The sequence below is a fragment of the Molothrus ater genome, chromosome 9 (genome assembly GCF_012460135.2).
Source record: "Molothrus ater isolate BHLD 08-10-18 breed brown headed cowbird chromosome 9, BPBGC_Mater_1.1, whole genome shotgun sequence".
NCBI classification, from domain to species: domain Eukaryota; kingdom Metazoa; phylum Chordata; class Aves; order Passeriformes; family Icteridae; genus Molothrus; species Molothrus ater.
Genome location: NC_050486.2, coordinates 30,015,071 through 30,030,780, shown reverse-complemented (window position 1 = coordinate 30,030,780; position 15,710 = coordinate 30,015,071). Strand labels below are relative to the sequence as shown.

General features: G+C 52.5%; 3 protein-coding genes across 3 annotated transcripts in view; 1 reads left to right on the top strand and 2 right to left on the bottom strand.

The window, feature by feature from the left end:
• The first annotated feature begins 401 nt into the window (after positions 1–401).
• Positions 402–2,600, top strand: INSL5 (insulin like 5). The gene is made up of 2 exons (XM_036387383.1): positions 402–564; positions 2,365–2,600. The coding sequence occupies exons 1-2, from the start codon at positions 402–404 to the stop codon at positions 2,598–2,600; spliced, it is 399 nt and encodes a 132-aa protein (XP_036243276.1).
• A 60-nt stretch (positions 2,601–2,660) lies between these two features.
• Positions 2,661–4,287, bottom strand: DYNLT5 (dynein light chain Tctex-type family member 5). The gene is made up of 3 exons (XM_036387853.2): positions 4,219–4,287; positions 4,020–4,144; positions 2,661–3,575 (listed from the first exon to the last, which is right to left on the bottom strand). The coding sequence occupies exons 1-3, from the start codon at positions 4,253–4,255 to the stop codon at positions 3,372–3,374; spliced, it is 366 nt and encodes a 121-aa protein (XP_036243746.2). The 5' UTR covers positions 4,256–4,287; the 3' UTR covers positions 2,661–3,371.
• Positions 4,288–5,399: 1,112 nt separating this feature from the next.
• Positions 5,400–15,710, bottom strand: part of LOC118689411 (SH3-containing GRB2-like protein 3-interacting protein 1) — a 53,213-nt gene continuing 42,902 nt past the window's right edge. Inside the window, exons 18-24 of the mRNA XM_036387664.2 lie at positions 15,356–15,467; positions 14,112–14,267; positions 13,092–13,224; positions 12,567–12,769; positions 11,750–11,814; positions 11,088–11,252; positions 5,400–10,586 (exon numbers count right to left, since the gene is read on the bottom strand). Coding sequence (XP_036243557.1) covers positions 10,564–10,586; positions 11,088–11,252; positions 11,750–11,814; positions 12,567–12,769; positions 13,092–13,224; positions 14,112–14,267; positions 15,356–15,467 — 857 coding nt within the window. The 3' untranslated portion in view covers positions 5,400–10,563. The remainder of the gene's footprint in view (positions 10,587–11,087; positions 11,253–11,749; positions 11,815–12,566; positions 12,770–13,091; positions 13,225–14,111; positions 14,268–15,355; positions 15,468–15,710) is intronic.

The following is a 15,710-nucleotide window of genomic DNA, read 5'->3' as shown; positions in this document are numbered from 1 at the left end:
AAGACCCCAGTCAGGACTGGGTATCAGGCTGTGCGGGGAACACAGACACCAAACCCACTGAGGACAAATCCCATCACAAACACCCTTTTGTTCTGGCAGAACACACATTAACTGCATCCATCTGAGCCATACCCCATAAACTGTTACACCTCAGGTGTTCCCAGTAAAGCAGCTACGTAGACTTCAGAAATCTTTCATACCTGACTGAGATCCCAAAGCACTTCAAACATGACCAGAAACAAGCAGTTTATTTGTTTGCAGCAAACACTGCCACCCTCAGAGTGAGCTGTTACCCAGTGGAGTGGACAGACCGTTGGTATAAATGGGATGGCTCCAGCAGAATTCCCCACTTCATCCCTCCTGCCAGCTCACAGCCAGCTGGGAAGCAGCACGTTGGCAGCATGAGGGGCACCCTGCTGGCACTGGGCTGCCTCGCTCTCCTGCTCCTGGCACGGGAAGGGAGAGGGGAAGGGAGCAAGGTGAGGCTCTGCGGGAGAGACTTCATCAGAGCCGTGGTGTTCACCTGCGGCGGCTCGCGCTGGAGACGGGACCGCGCCCTGCGGGGTGAGTACAGCCGTGGCCTGGGCCTGCCCTGCCTGCTGCACCCTCCATGGGATCCCAGTGATCCCAGTGATCCCAGGGCATCCCAGGGGCCTGCCCTGCCTGCTGCACCCTCCATGGGATCACAGTGATCACAGTGATCCCAGGGCATCCCAGGGGCCTGCCCTGCTGCACCATCCAACAGGATCCCAGTGATCCCAGGGGCCTGCCCTGCCTGCTGCACCCTCCATGGGATCCCAGTGATCCCAGAGGCCTGCTGTGCCTGCTGCACCCTCCATGGGATCACAGTGATCCCAGTGATCCCAGGGGCCTGCCCTGCTGCACCATCCAACAGGATCCCAGTGATCCCAGGGGCCTGCCCTGCCTGCTGCACCCTCCATGGGATCCCAGTGATCCCAGGGGCCTGCCCTGCTGCACCATCCAACAGGATCCCAGTGATCCCAGGGGCCTGCCCTGCCTGCTGCACCATCCCATGGGATCCCAGTGATCCCAGGGGCCTGCCCTGCCTGCTGCACCATCCCATGGGATCCCAGTGATCCCAGGGGCCTGCCCTGCCTGCTGCACCATCCCATGGGATCCCAGTGATCCCAGGGGCCTGCCCTGCCTGCTGCACCATCCCATGGGATCCCAGTGATCCCAGGGGCCTGCCCTGCCTGCTGCACCATCCCATGGGATCCCAGGGCATCCCAGGGGCTGGGGAGCAGCACATCCCCTGCTCCCCTCAATCCCTGCAGCTCAACCCCCCAGCACGGGCTGCACTCTGTTCCTTCTCCTTGCAGCTTGTCTGGCTCAGCTTCCTGCACTGCTTTGCTAAGGAAAAATAATTCAGACTTCTAAGACTTTCTAAGAATTTCTAAGCTCACCTGAGGAACAGGATCCAAGGCAAGACTACCACTGAAAATCTCTCTGCCATCTCATTTCAGTGACAAGTTTTGCTGAAGTCAGTGCAAGTGCCTTGCTATGGTCTCCATTTTCCCCACTAGAAACCAGAAACTTTATAGAACTTCGTAATTAAAGCATGTTGTATATCTGCTCTGCAATTTAAGCACCTTCACATGCTTTTGTATATATTTATACTTAATAGCACATTTCTTGATACTCAGAAAATTTTGGTTTGATGGTCAGAAAATTCAACCATTACATGCACAGCTAGACATGTACTCTAATCAAAATAAATAGGGAACAAGAAAATAACAGAGGCAGATGACAGCAACAGATGCTTTCTGCACTTCCTACATCTCCATTTTTGGAAAATTCTCTTGTAGCAGCAGCTTTAAACAAAAGTGGTAACATGGGCAACCCCCTCCCCAAAATCTGTTGAAGAACCTTGCTTTTAAAAATTGAGAGCTACTACACCTTTACAGACTGCACAAGGCCCAGAGGTACTGAGGTTCTTCAGCTGCAGCTGGACTGTAATTTCTGTGGGAACACCCAGAAATCTGGGGTAGCTGATGCCTTAATGCAACACCTGCAATTCAGGAACCCCCCAGGTCCAGCTTAACGTGCTGGTCAAGAGCCTCTGACACCTCAAATCAGAGTTTTTCCTGGAGGAGCAATGTATTAGTGTAAGACTCAAGGCACCACAGGACACTTTTCAATATAAATCCCTGAACTCCTCAGTTTTACCACGTTGATCACAGATGATTCCTCACAGTGAGGAGTCCGTGATGTGGTGCTCTTATCAGAGGGCAACACTCAGCTCCCTGGCTGGAGCTTGGTCTGTCTTTCTAGTAAAGATAAAAAGCATGAATTACTCATCTTCCCACGAATTTTTACTTTTAGCTTCTCATTTTCCTGCAACAGAGAGTGAAAACCCCCAGCATTTCCCACACGAGGACGAAGGTGATGCTGACTTCTCACCACACCCAGAGCCGAGGCTGGGGATCCACAGAGAAGAACCCCAGGACGTCAAACCCGAGCAAGACTTGCAAAACACCAGCACAGTTCCTGTGCTCAGCAAGCGTGAGGCAGCCAAGCTGCTCGCCACATCCTGCTGCAACGTGGGCTGCAGCAGGACAGAGATCAGCTCCCTGTGCTGAAACGCAGCAGCTCGGAGTCACAGCTCCCAGGGATTAAAATAATCATGACATAAACCACACTCCTTTCAGTTGTGTTCTTTAATTGTAGCTTTTGGGTGTTCAATGTCACAGTGCACACCAGCAAGTGGCTTCAGGTTGTCTGCATTTCACAGTGTTTACAGTGGGTTAGAATTAAACTTTTAGTCATGAGTAGATGAAGTATTACTTCCCAACTAACTACTGTTCTGGTTTCAGCTTTGCTCCTAAAATGTAATCAAATAAGCAGCTTGTGATAGGTTTGTTCTCTGACTCAGGAAAACCTAACAGCAGGTTTCAGCTGGGAAATAGGGGTAGCAAAAAGTCTGGTTTCAGATTCAGAGCAAGGTGAGCCAGACCCAACTCGGTGGGGAATGGCTGCACCAGGATAGAGTTAGGACCATCAGTACCAGCCCCAAAAGTGGGCAGGCAAAACCCATGGTTTATTCCCTAATCCAAATACTTCCAGTAATGTTTCCTGGAGGAGAACAGGGAAAGCATTACTTACAGGCAATATTCTGAAAATATTTCCCCTACAGAGCAAGCTCTGAAAGCAGCAATCAGCTGCAAAACTGTGCCATAGAAAGCCACTTCCCAGAGAAAACCCTGGGAAGGACCCTTATTCCACTCACCCAAAGGCTCACATTTCAAAGCAGGTGAGAGTACCTTGGTCCTTCACAGATATTTTCATCAACAGAGCCAGGGAAGAGTTAGGCTGAATATTAATTTCTCCTGCTGCTAAACTCCACCACCTCCCTATTCAAAATACACACCATAGACATTTGCCACAGCAAACAGCGAGGTGTTCTTGAACACGTAGGAGGAAAAGGTGTCACTCTCGGGATCCCAGAGGCACCTGCTGCTGATCTGCAGGCTCTGCCCACCCAGCTGCCCAATGTGTGCCACCACCACGATCTTGTACCTGGGCACCACCAGCGCCTTGACCCGCGCCTTAACGACCTGCGGGGAAAAACAGAATCAGTCCATATGGGTTCAAAAATGGAGATGGATTTACAGCAGGGCAAGGGGGAATGGTACTGAACTGACAAGAGGGCAGGGATGGACGGGATATTGGGAATCGGGAATTGTTCCCTGGCACAGGTGCCCAGAGCAGCTGTGGCTGCCCCTGGATCCCTGGCAGTGCCCAAGGCCAGGCTGGACATTGGGGCTGGGAGCACCTGGGACAGTGGAAGATGTCCCTGAGGCTGAATGAGCTTTAAGGTCCCTCCCCACCCAAACCAACCCGTAAATCCATTAACTAACTCGTATATGTCTGCACCCTCCTCTGAGCAGCCCCTGCCGGCGCCTTGACACCGCCTCCAGCCTTTATCTTACACTTTATCGGCATTTTTGGGGGACATTTGGGACACTCATGGAGGCACAAGTGTCCCGTCCCGGTCCCACCTCGGCGATGTCCTTGGCCGCCTCCCGGCACGGCCCCGGCTCGTAGCGCCGCTCCCTCAGGGCGCTCCCCAGCACATCCCTCAGGATCTCCTCCACCGCCGCCACCGGGAAGCGCCTGGCAGGCCCTGCGGGGCAAAGACTGAGTTTAGGAAGGAACAATCGCAGCGCTGAAGGGTTTAGAGGGGCAATCGACACCCACCCGAGCCAGGCTCGGCAGGGGATTCAGCGCCCTCCATTGCCCTCAGCTGCGTGAGGGGAGGAGGCGCCGGGAGCGGAGCCCACCCGCCGCGTTCCCGTTCCCCGACTCCACCCTCCGAGTTCCTGGTCTTTATCCCTCCGTATTCCCGTTCCCCGCCTCTATTTCCCCGCATGCCCGGCCTCCGTTCCTCCCCATTCCCGTTCCCCGCCTCGTCCCCCCACGTTCCCGGCCCCGCCATTCCCACCCTCATGGCTGTGAGTTCCTGCGGCTCCCCCGGTTCCCCATAGTTTCCAGCGGTACCTGTGTGTCCCCACAGCCCTCACAGGTGCCCATGGCTCCCACGGGTCCCCACAGCTCCCTGTGTGTCCCCATGGCTTCCACATATTCCTGCAGTCCCTGGCGTTCCCAGGGCTCCCTGTGGGGAGGTTCCCATGACTCCCGCATGTCCCCATGTTTTCCACAGGTCTCTGGGTTCCTTTACAGCCCCAGAGGTTCCCATGGCTCCCACGTATCCCTACAGCTTCTCCAGCTTCTTCTGTGTCCCCACAGCTTCCACAGGTCCCTGCATGGTCCCACAACTTCCACACGTCCCCACATAAACCTAAAGGTTCCGTGTGGCCCCATGGCCTCCAAATGTCCCCACATGTTCCCACAGCTCCTTTATGTTCTCAAGGCTCCTGAGGGTCCCTGTGACCTCCTCAGGTCCCCATGGCCCCCATGGGTTCCCACAGCCCCCCAAAATGTGGGTCCCTACAGCACCCATGGGTCCCTATAGCCCACACAGTGTCCCGTGATCCCTGTGGATCCTCACAAACCCTCGTGTCCCCACAGCCCTGAAGTGTCCCCATGGCCTCCACAGGTCCCCCAAGCCCCACATCCCTCATGTCCCCACAGCCCTGAAGTGTCCCCATGGCCTCCACAGGTCCCCCAAGCCCCACATCCCTCATGTCCCCACAGCCCCATTCCCTCAAGCTCCATCCAGCCCCACGATCCCTATGGATCTTCGTGTGTCCCCACATGCCACCCTCGACCTGTCCCCATGCTGGGACACTGCACGTAACTCCAGCAGCAATGATGGGTTTTGGGACAGGGACCCTTTTTTGGGCCAGCCTTCAATCCCTCTGCCTGCTCCTCTGTGGGTGATCCTGCACTTGGAAGCAAAACTGGCTCAGAAAAAGAAATGTTTTACATTTTTTTGTTTATTTTCAAGGAAAAAAATAATAATAATCACATTTAAATTGCAACTCAGTTGGGTATTTCATGTGGTTCTTATGTATAGAATGAATAAACTTTGTTCTGACGTGGGGATTTCTTTGTCACAACGCTCTGCATGGTAAATAATTGCATATTTGAGAGTCGGTGAAATTGGTGACGGGGAGGATGGAGGAGAGACATTTATAAAAAACAGTATTTACAAAAATGATATCCACATAGTCGTACTCTAATCTATAAGGCAAGTAACATTTAAAATATGTTGTTTCATGATTATCTTCAACAAGTCAATACAACACATTCATATTACCAGTGGTCAAATACAAAGCTTCGCTGCAGTAGTCCCTGTGCAACAAACCTGTACGTCTTTTATAGGTTGTTTGTTTTTTTTTTCTCTGAGAACAGTAGGAAAGCAGCAAAGTTTTCATCACAGACTAAGCAGTACCTAGGCCATCGTAGACTAAAGGTATAATATATCTCATTGCACGTTCAGGCAGAAAAGGCCAGCCATTCATTAACTTATTTAACTTAAATCTTAAAAATAGACCTGTGTATCTTCATCCACAAATATTTATAAACATTTTATACACGAGGGAGTTCATTAAGTGGTCCAGGGTGATACCTGGGGATATCTGATTCACTGCTGGGGTGTCACAGTGGGGTTGTCCCACATCCTGGGCTCTCCTCCCACCAGCTCTGGGAGCTTCCCGGCACATCCCAACCCAAATCCTGGCTCAGACCATGCCACATCTCCGTTTGTTTCATGTCATCCAAGCAACCAGGGGATTTCATCACCCTTACAACATTTGGGAGTGAAAAACCCCTTCCTGCGTGGATGAGGAACCCAACATGGGGGCAGCACATCCACAGCGATTCCCACTGTCCCAGAAAACCTGGATTTCTAATGGATGAACCAGGCATCCCCAACGCCTCGCTGGGATCTGGTGTGTCCCACCACATCCTGCTCGTCCCCAAGCCTTTGAAGAGCATCACACCATCCATTTGTGGTTCCAAGAACCACTGCCAGCACCATCATCCCTCCTAAAGGGACATGGGAAGCCAGGCAGGAGCAGGGTGTATTCCTGCAAATCTTTTTCTTGCCTTGCAGTGAAAGAATTAAAATCCTGACTGGAATAATCCTGATTATCATAAAACCTCCCTGGCTCTACATGGATTCATTTCCTTGGGAAGCCGTGAGGAAAAGAGGAACAGAAGAATTCTGGCTATGAAATGAAATCTTTGAGACAGTAATTTCTAACCTGGAAAGTAAAACAGGATGGCATTACATGTTTTGGTCATGACTAGCTTCAAAATTAGGGGTTTTAACCAATGTGTTTTCACATAAAAACCACAAAAGGGTAGGGGAAAAAATGTTTGACTCTCTCTTAGGTAAATTAAAAATCTGTCACCTTTTCAGTGCACTCCAGCCATTGAAAAATGCTTCTGCTGGGAGAAAGAGGTGGTGACTCTTTTTTTAGGATGCTCCTGCTGGAGGGATCTCAGGGAGCAGCCCAGGAAGGGTGGCAGGGGGGCTGCACCTTCCCTTCCCATCCCTGCTCTGCCTGGCCAAAAAGGGAGGGCATTCCAACAGAAACTTGCAGGTTTTCCCACTTATGTTTTAAAAGATGATAGATAAAACCTGAAAGGGCAAAGTGAAGGCAAATTAATTTCACTGGAATACCAAATGACAACAAAACCAAGAAGATGTAAACAGCGTAGTGTTATTTAAGAAAAAATGCAGACACCAAACAAAAAGCTCATTATTTGGTGATTCTTCCCACTATTGAGAGATTTCAGAGTTATTAAGAAATACTGTTAAAGTAGGAAACTGCTCTGAAAGGTCTCCTGTGAGGAGCACCGTGAGCTGGCTGAGAGTTGTGTAAGACTCCAAGTCTGAAGGAGTCCATGGGGAAAACTCTCCTGCTCTGCCGGTGGGACCTTGACTCTACAGGTGTGGGCTGCCAAATGCCCAGGGGAAAATTCCTCTGGGAGAAGCTGCTGAGGACAGTCTAAAGGGAAATGTCCATGGAAGGAATGGAGCTGAAGCCTCTCTGTGCGTGCATTCACACATTTATGATTGAATGCCTCCTTTATTTATCCTCCTGCTCACCCAGACGGATCCTGGTGCTGCTGAGCTCGGGGGTGCCAGGGCTGGGCAGTGCCAGGGGGCTGAGCCCCTTCTCCAGCCTCAGCCTGACTTGGGAAAAGCCCTGCTGGGAAACAGAGCTGTGCTTCCCTCTGGGAATGCTCCAGAGCTGGAGCCAGGCTGGGACACCTGGGGGGGCTCCCCTGGAGAGGAGAAGGATCCAGGGAGAGCTCAGAGCCCCTGGCAGGGCCTGAAGGGGCTCCAGGAGAGCTGCAGAGGGACTGGGGACAAGGATGGAGGGACAGGACACAGGGAATGGCTCCCAGTGCCAGAGGGCAGGGATGGATGGGACATTGGGAATGAATTCCTGGCTGGGAGGGTGCTGAGACCCTGGAATAGAATTCCCAGATTTACTGTGGCTGCCCTGGATCCCTGGCAGTGCCCAAGGCCAGGCTGGAGCAGCCTGGGACAGTGGGAGGTGTCCCTGCCATGGCAGGGGTGGAACAGGATGATTTTTAAGATCTCTTCCCACCCAAACCAGTCTGGGATCTGTGTGGAACCAAACCAGTGCCATTTCACCTCTCTGTGAGGGGCCAGGCAACCCCAAACAGATGAATTCCCTGCAAATACACAGATTTTCCTTCCTAAAAGCTGAGGTGAAGCTGGCAGAGCTCTGAGAATGCCCTGAGCACTACAGGTCCCTCTCTGGAGCCAGGTGCTCTCACCAAACTCCCAACAAACCCCAGGGCACTCTGAGAAAACCCTGTGCCAAAAACTGGCAAGAGCAGTGTGGAAAAACCTGTCCCAAATCGCTGCTTTTGGTCCCAGTGTCACAGGGTTGGTGCCAGTGCCTGGAGCTGGGACTGTGTCCCTGTGGGGCTGGGAGTGCTGGCACATCCCACATGTCCCAGAAATAGGACAAAATGTCCCAGGCTGTTCCCATCTCTCTCTCCAGGCCGTGAGGGCTGCGTCCCCAAAAAGTGACTGACCTCTGTTTTGTTCATCAGCTCAAACAGGATGAGCTTGGGAGCTTTGGGTTATGGGTTTTTCTGTTTAAAAAGCACTCAAAAACCCAATGCTAATGTAAACACCTTGTCTTTCAAATGAAATATAAAGTAAAATCTCTATGTTCTGGTAATATTTACATTATAAATCCATTTTTTTTTTCAGGCCTATGCCATAGATCCCTTTTGGAAGGATAGGTTTGGAGCAATTGTACACACCATAAACCTGATTCTTAGGGTTTGCCCCTATATTTCTGTGTCAGAAAGGGGTGAGCTGCACACTTTATACAAATTTCCAGTTCAGGGGGAAAATCATTCATGGAGTGGAACACTTGGGAGTGCACTCCCAAAATCTGTGAGGATGTGGGAAGCTGCAGGAGCAAATTGAGCTTTTCCTTTCCTGCTGCTGCCTTCTGTCATCTCACACACAGCTCACCCCCCAAATCTCAGCCTGGGAGCCACCTCACACCTGAAATATCCCCACATTTCCTTCTTTTCCCTTAAGATGGGCACAGATCTCTGTTTTCCTTCATCAAACCGCTCCGTGAGCAAGCACTTCCCAACATGCCCAGGCTGTGTTCCAATGTAAATTCACCACTCTAATCCTGGCAACACTTGGAAAATCACCACTTTCTGTCACCTTACGCATTCCCAAAGTCCCAGCACCCCATTCGTGGATGCTCCTCTGTGCATCTGTGTTGAATTTCACAAAGGTTCCTTCAGTTTTCTTCCCAAAATTGCCAAATTCTCCTGTTTCACGAGCCCAGCTCAGCAGCTGCAGCACATGAATGCCACCAACGCTCTCACCGTGCTGCCAGGAGTGGGATGAGGCTGAGATCCACAGGAATGAGCAGCACTCAGTGGGACAGGGAAAACACAGAGAGATAATATTTTGTCCCCCATTCTCCAGTTTAGCACTTCCATGTGTTTTCCCATCTCTACAAGACAGCTGCTCCCAGTGCTGGCGAGCTGGGCTCCTGCCCTGGCTGCTACCAACAGCCCCCGTGCTGCTCCTGCTCCCTGGGGAATCCTTTCCCAGTGTTTTCCATACACATTTCCCTGCCTGAGTGCTAAAATAGAGAAGCAGATGCAGCTGCAATCCTTTAAAGCATTTTCTAAACCCGTAGAGCTTTCAAAAATGGGGGGCAAAGGCAGAAAAAAGCCAGCAAAGCAACGTAAAAACCGAACGTCTGGAGGCAGCTGGGAAAACACATCCTTGAGGCCAACAGTGACACTTTGTGCCCGTGCTTGGAGCTCAGAGGGACCACCCAGCCTCTTTGCTGCTTCTTTCCTCATCTGTATCCCTGCAAAATACACGGGCACGGGGCAGGGAAGAGCTGCTGGGATTCCAACAGGGAATCTGCAGCTGTAAGAGAACACGGAGCTGGAAATTGGGAGTCAATACTCCTTGCAGAAGTGAGATTTCTTTCCTGGGAGACTGTCCTAGGAACCTCCACCTTTCCAAGAGTATGTTTCTGGAGTTAAACCAGCTAAACCTGAAGGTTTTTATTGATTGCTGTGAGACGTACTAAGGACTGAAGGAAAATTAAATCAGCCTGTGGGCCCTACTGAACTCTCTTTTGATGAGGCACCCCCTTCATAACAGCTACCAGTATCGTATTTAAATTGTATATATTGACAAAATGCAATCTACCTCTGTAAGCATTGTGCCATTCAACAGTACTACTATTAGATTTATATACCACAGTTTAAATTACATCCATTTCATGAATGGTAAAATGCTAAAACTCAAGTGTCTAACTGCCAAAATACAGCCTTACTGGAATGAGTACAATTTACAAATACAATAATTACATTTTAAAACCATTAACAATGTTACATCTAGAAGTAAATACTGGAGGACTGGTCAAGATGGTGTTTTCCAAGGAAAAAAAATGCTGAAAGTTGTTGACACTTCCAACAGAAATGTCCCGAGTGCAGGATTTAGTTCATTTTCCTTAAACTGTAATTAAAACCCGTTCCGCGCACATCAGTCCTTGGGTATTTTCCATAGTATTTTCCATGGACTTGCATAAGCTTCCATCAGTTATCCGCCAAATATTTACCTAGAAACGGGATCAGAAATCAGCTGGGGGGAGGGAGCAGCCCTGATTCCCAGGAGTTTTTGCCCACCTCCACCAGCCCTTCCTGCCCACGGGAAAATCCTTGTTATTCTCTGTAACCATGAGGAAAAATCCTCATTATTCTCTACAGCCATGAGGAAAAATCCTCGTTATTCTCTGCAGCCATGAGGAAAAATCCTCGTTATTCTCTACAGCCATGAGGAAAAATCTTTGTTATTTTCTCCAGCAACGAGGAAAAATCCTCGTTATTCTCTGCAGCAACAGGGCAAAAGCTCTTCCTGGAGGTGCCCTGGAGATGCCACCCTTGCCTTTCATGCGGGAGCAGGCGTGAGCCATGAAGCCCAAGGCTGGCAGGTGGCAGCAGGGTTTATTTCACGCAGGCTGTCCGTCTGTCCCCCCTGCCCGAGCTGCAGTGCGCAGACACACAGCAGCAGCGCTCCCGGCATCCCGGCACGGCCGGAGGGGACCTGCGGGGTCACTCACCTGCCGCAAACCTCTTCTTGATGAGGGAGAAGCGGTAGCCGGCGCCCACCAGCTCGATGTCGCAGCTGGACAGGGTGCTGCCCTCGCTGGTGAACTGCACGGCCAGCGGGGCCGGCGAGCTGGGCCCCTCCGACAGCTGGAACCGCGCCAGCAGCGATCCCACACCTGCGATGGAGACCCCAGAGACCCCGGTGAGCGCCGAGAGAGGGGCACTCGGAGCATCCCGGCACGGACGGGGCACGGCCAAAGCGCCACCCCAGCCGCAGCATCCCCGGGCGGGCACAGCCAAACCCCCCACCCGCCCAGCAGCGTTTGGCCTTTCACACATCCCAGCGCTAGGAACAGCGCTCCACCTGGAAAACCTCCTGTGGGAGACAGTGACCACCCAGCGGGGCCTCAGCCTCCCTCAGAGGGGAGCCGAGGACTTGGCGCCCCACCACATCCCAGCCCGGTGTGTGAATGCCCCTCAGGATGCCAACGTGGCTGGCAAAGCAGCGCTGGTGGCACTTAGCCCTGCTTTTTAAGCTCCAAAATTAAATTGCTTTGTCCCCAGCAAGCCCCAGCAGGAACCCAAGTGTCTGGGCTCCTGTGCTGGCACCCTCAGCGGGTCCATGCCTGCCTGAAGGATTCCGAGATAATGACGTGCATATTTGCAGGATTACCTCCGTTTTCTGACTTCTGGGAGATATCGGGGATCTTCCACAATATCCTTTGCTGTTCAGCATTCCTGCAAACACATGGAGAAGAGCATTTCTGTAGGAATCAAGAAATTGCCAAGGAGTAATTTGAATTTTGCTCAAGGCTAATGGTGGGGTGAGGAACTACTCTGGTGCTGCTCTCTGGAGCAGCAATTCTGGGAGCTTGGATTTGGGTTTCACAGCAAGTGAAAGTTCAAGTCATGGTTGGACTTTGTAGTCTTAGAAGGCTTTTCCAAACAAAATATTTGTATGATTGTTATGAGGATTGCAGGTGAGCAAGAGACATGGAAATGTGCCAGTGCCTATGGCAGCGACAGCCACACATCCTTCCATGAATCCCAGAATCCCAGACTGCTTGGGTTGGAAGGGACCTTAAAACTCATCCCAGTGCCACCCCTGCCATGGCAGGGACACCTCCCACTGTCCCAGGTGCTCCCAGCCCCAATGCCCAGCCTGGCCTTGGACATTCCATGGATCCAGGGGCAGCCACAGCTGCTCTGGGCACCCTGTGCCAGGGCCTGCCTGTGCATCCCTCTAGACCCTGGGTAAAACAGCCAAAACACAAAATAAGGGCTGATGCTCTGCTGCCTGCACGTGTCCCTTCATCTCTGACCATTTTCTTGTGGGAATGGCAAGAGAAAGGGAATCAGAGTGCGGTTAAACCTTTCCTCCTACAAGAGGAGGGTAGGTTTGGGTCCCCATCGTGTCCCCAGCTCCCACTCACAGACCCTCCTGCAGCAGGATGGGGATTCTGGGCAGGGGCAGGATGAGCAATCCCTACCAGACAGCAGGAGGAAGCACAGCTTGAAGTTTGGTTACTCCTCCGTCGACGGGGACGAGGAACTGGACGTTGTTTAGAGCTACAGGCGTGGTCATTGCCTCTGTATTGTATTTGTAGTCGATGCGCAGGTCAGTGCTTGCAGGGTCACACCGCCAGCTCACTGCAAGGTTTAATGGAGTAGACTGAATACCCTGGGCAGACACCTTCCAAAATGACAGAAAAAACATTTAGTTTCCGTAGGGCTGAAGGGAGAAATCCCATTTTACAGACGCGGACATCGCACTTGGAGGCAAGACCTTGAATTCCCCCTGAATTTAGTACTGGGCTTAAAGCCAGACAACCCAGTGCCACACAGAAGGGACAGTGGGACAACAAGCCCCCACCTCACATTAGCTCCACTCTGCACTAGGGAAACACCATTTTTCACATTTACCATTTTGTATTTTACATTTACCATTTTTTACAGCCATAATCAGCACACTTTTTTTTTTCCCCCACAGTTTTATCTCACAAAAAAACCCCTACCTGGTATTTGAGCATATCCACATTGTAATAGGTGGCTTGAGGTTTCTGTTCCGATACCTTCTTTAGGTGAGTCATCAGATTTGGCATGTTGACCCAGAACTCCTTGGAGTTGGAGTCACTCTGCACGTTGTCACTGCACAGAGGAGAAGGAACCCTTTGGATAACCTGCCTGGGCAGGAGAGGGCTGTTCTGCACAGCACAGGGTCTGCCCTCAATCCCACCTCCAGAGGAACACTGGCTCCCTCCCACCCAGCTCTGGCTTCTCCTGATCCATCTGTGCTGGGATTCAAAACCCCCCTGTCCTGGGCTGATCCCCCAGTGTGGGCAGCAGCAAAGGGGGGATTCTGCCCCTCTGCTCCTCCCAGGTGAGTCCCCACCTGCAGAGCTGCCCCAGCCCTGGGGACAGCATCAGCAGCACCTGGAGCTGCTGGAGAGAGCCCAGAGGAACCCATGGGGCTGCTGCAGGGCTGGAGCCCCTCTGGAGCCAGGCTGGGACACCTGGGGGTGCTCCCCTGGAGAGGAGAAGGATCCAGGGAGAGCTCAGAGCCCCTGGCAGGGCCTGGAGGGGCTCCAGGAGAGCTGCAGAGGGACTGGGGACAGGGATGGAGGGACAGGACACAGGGAATGGCTGCCAGTGCCAGAAGGCAGGGATGGATGGGACATTGGGAATTGGGAATTGTTCCTGGCAGGGTGGGCAGGCCCTGGCACAGGTGCCCAGAGCAGCTGGGGCTGCCCTGGATCCCTGGCAGTGTCCAAGGCCAGGCTGGACATTGGGGCTGGGAGCAGCCTGGGACAGTGGGAGGTGTCCCTGCCCATGGGATAATCCTGATACCAGGATAATCCTGATGATCTATCAACCCAAACCATTCTGGGATTTCATCGGGTATTTGAGTGTTTGAGAGTTTCACTCCCACAATCAGTGCATCTCCCAAGGAAGACACTTCAGGCCATGTATTTCTGCAAACACCCCCATTTTCCCGGAATGCCGGCCTCCCCTGGGATGCTGCTGGGAATGCTCACCAGCAGAGGAGCTGGGGGTTTGGCAGCACGTGCTCCAGCCTGTTGAAGTTGAGCACGCGGAAGGTGAGCACGGCCGGGGCGGGGTTGTTGGCAAAGTGTCGGGTGATGCCCGCCGGGAAGGACAGCACCATCTCCCCCGTGATCTTCACGATGCACCTGCAGCACAGAGAGCCAGGAGGAGCAAAGGGGGCTCAAAATGCAGCAGCGAGGGGGGGCTGGCACCATGGATGGTGTGGGGACAGTCCCCCCTCCCCACCCGACACATCTGAGCCCCTGGTGGCCTCAGAGAGAGCAGAAACAGCACAAGGGCTGAAAGGGATCTTCTTAAATAAACCCTGTTTGAAGCTTCTTATTTTTGCTGTCATTCAGAATTTCAGCGAAATTAATTTGTCTTTGGTCTTCCCTTTTGGGTTTTATCTATTAGAGGGTCTTAAAACATAGGTGGGAAACCCCTCCAGGTTTCTATTGGAATGCCATCCTGTTTTGGCCAGGCACGGGAGGGAAAGGCTGCAGCCCCCCTGCCACCCTTCCTGTGCTGCTCTCTGAGATTCCTCACACAAAGTCCTCACCTCCCTTTCTCACAGCAGGGACAGTTTTAAGTGGGGCACCACAGCAGTGTCCTGCCCCTGGACACCCCAGACCACATCACCTCCTGTCCTGATGCCTCAGGTTTAGCTTTATATTTTCACATTCTGTGCTGCTTTAGTGTGTGGGTCTGAGCTTCACATCAGGGGATGCTGAGCTCTGTGCACAGAGCAGGGAGACAAAACAATTCCTGCTCCAGCTGGGCACCAAGGACAAATGATCCAAATCTCAGCCCCAGAGCACAAACCCCGTGGGCTGGAGAGAGAAAAACAAGCAGAGTGGGACTGCAGGGGCTAAAGCTGGAATGGGACAATGAACTGCAAGGTGCAAATGGAGCAGAACTGATCCCAGGGACAGAGCCCATGCCCGGCCGTGCATTTTGGGGCCATTTTGGTTCATCTTGGGTGCTGCCCAAGGTGGATCCATGGAGGAGATCCTTGGAATAAATCCCTGCTTTATTCTGGAACTCTGCCCAGCCTCTGCTTTGGGGCAGCCTGCACAAGGCATCAGTTTGTGGCTGCCCAGCTGGGACAGAAAGCATCTGGAAAACCCCCTGGACCAGAGCCAGAGGAAGGCCTCAGTGCCCTGCTCATCCCTGACAAACCCCTCATGCCCCGCACTGTCCCCACGGCAGGGACACCCCCGGGGTCAGCACCTACTTGTTGGGGTCAGCCCCTTTGAAGTACGCGTTGACCGTTTCGGTGAAGGCGGCGGCCACGGGCAGGGTGTCCTGTGCCCCCATGGTCAGGGGGCTGGGGCCCCGTGATGAGCCTGAAACAGAGCAAAGAACCCCCCTTGGCACCTGCCGGGCACCTCGCCGTGCCCCCAGCCTGACTCCATGGGCAAAGAATCACCAGAACCCCCCAGGCTTCGGATGAGGCTTTAAAACGTTTGGGAAATGATCTCTGCCCCCGCCGCGCTGCCGAAAGCAAGCAAAGAAAAGGATGGAGGAGGCCAGGTGGGAGCAGCATGCGGGGCTGCCTCACGGCAGGCTTTGCATGACAGTTTTTGCAG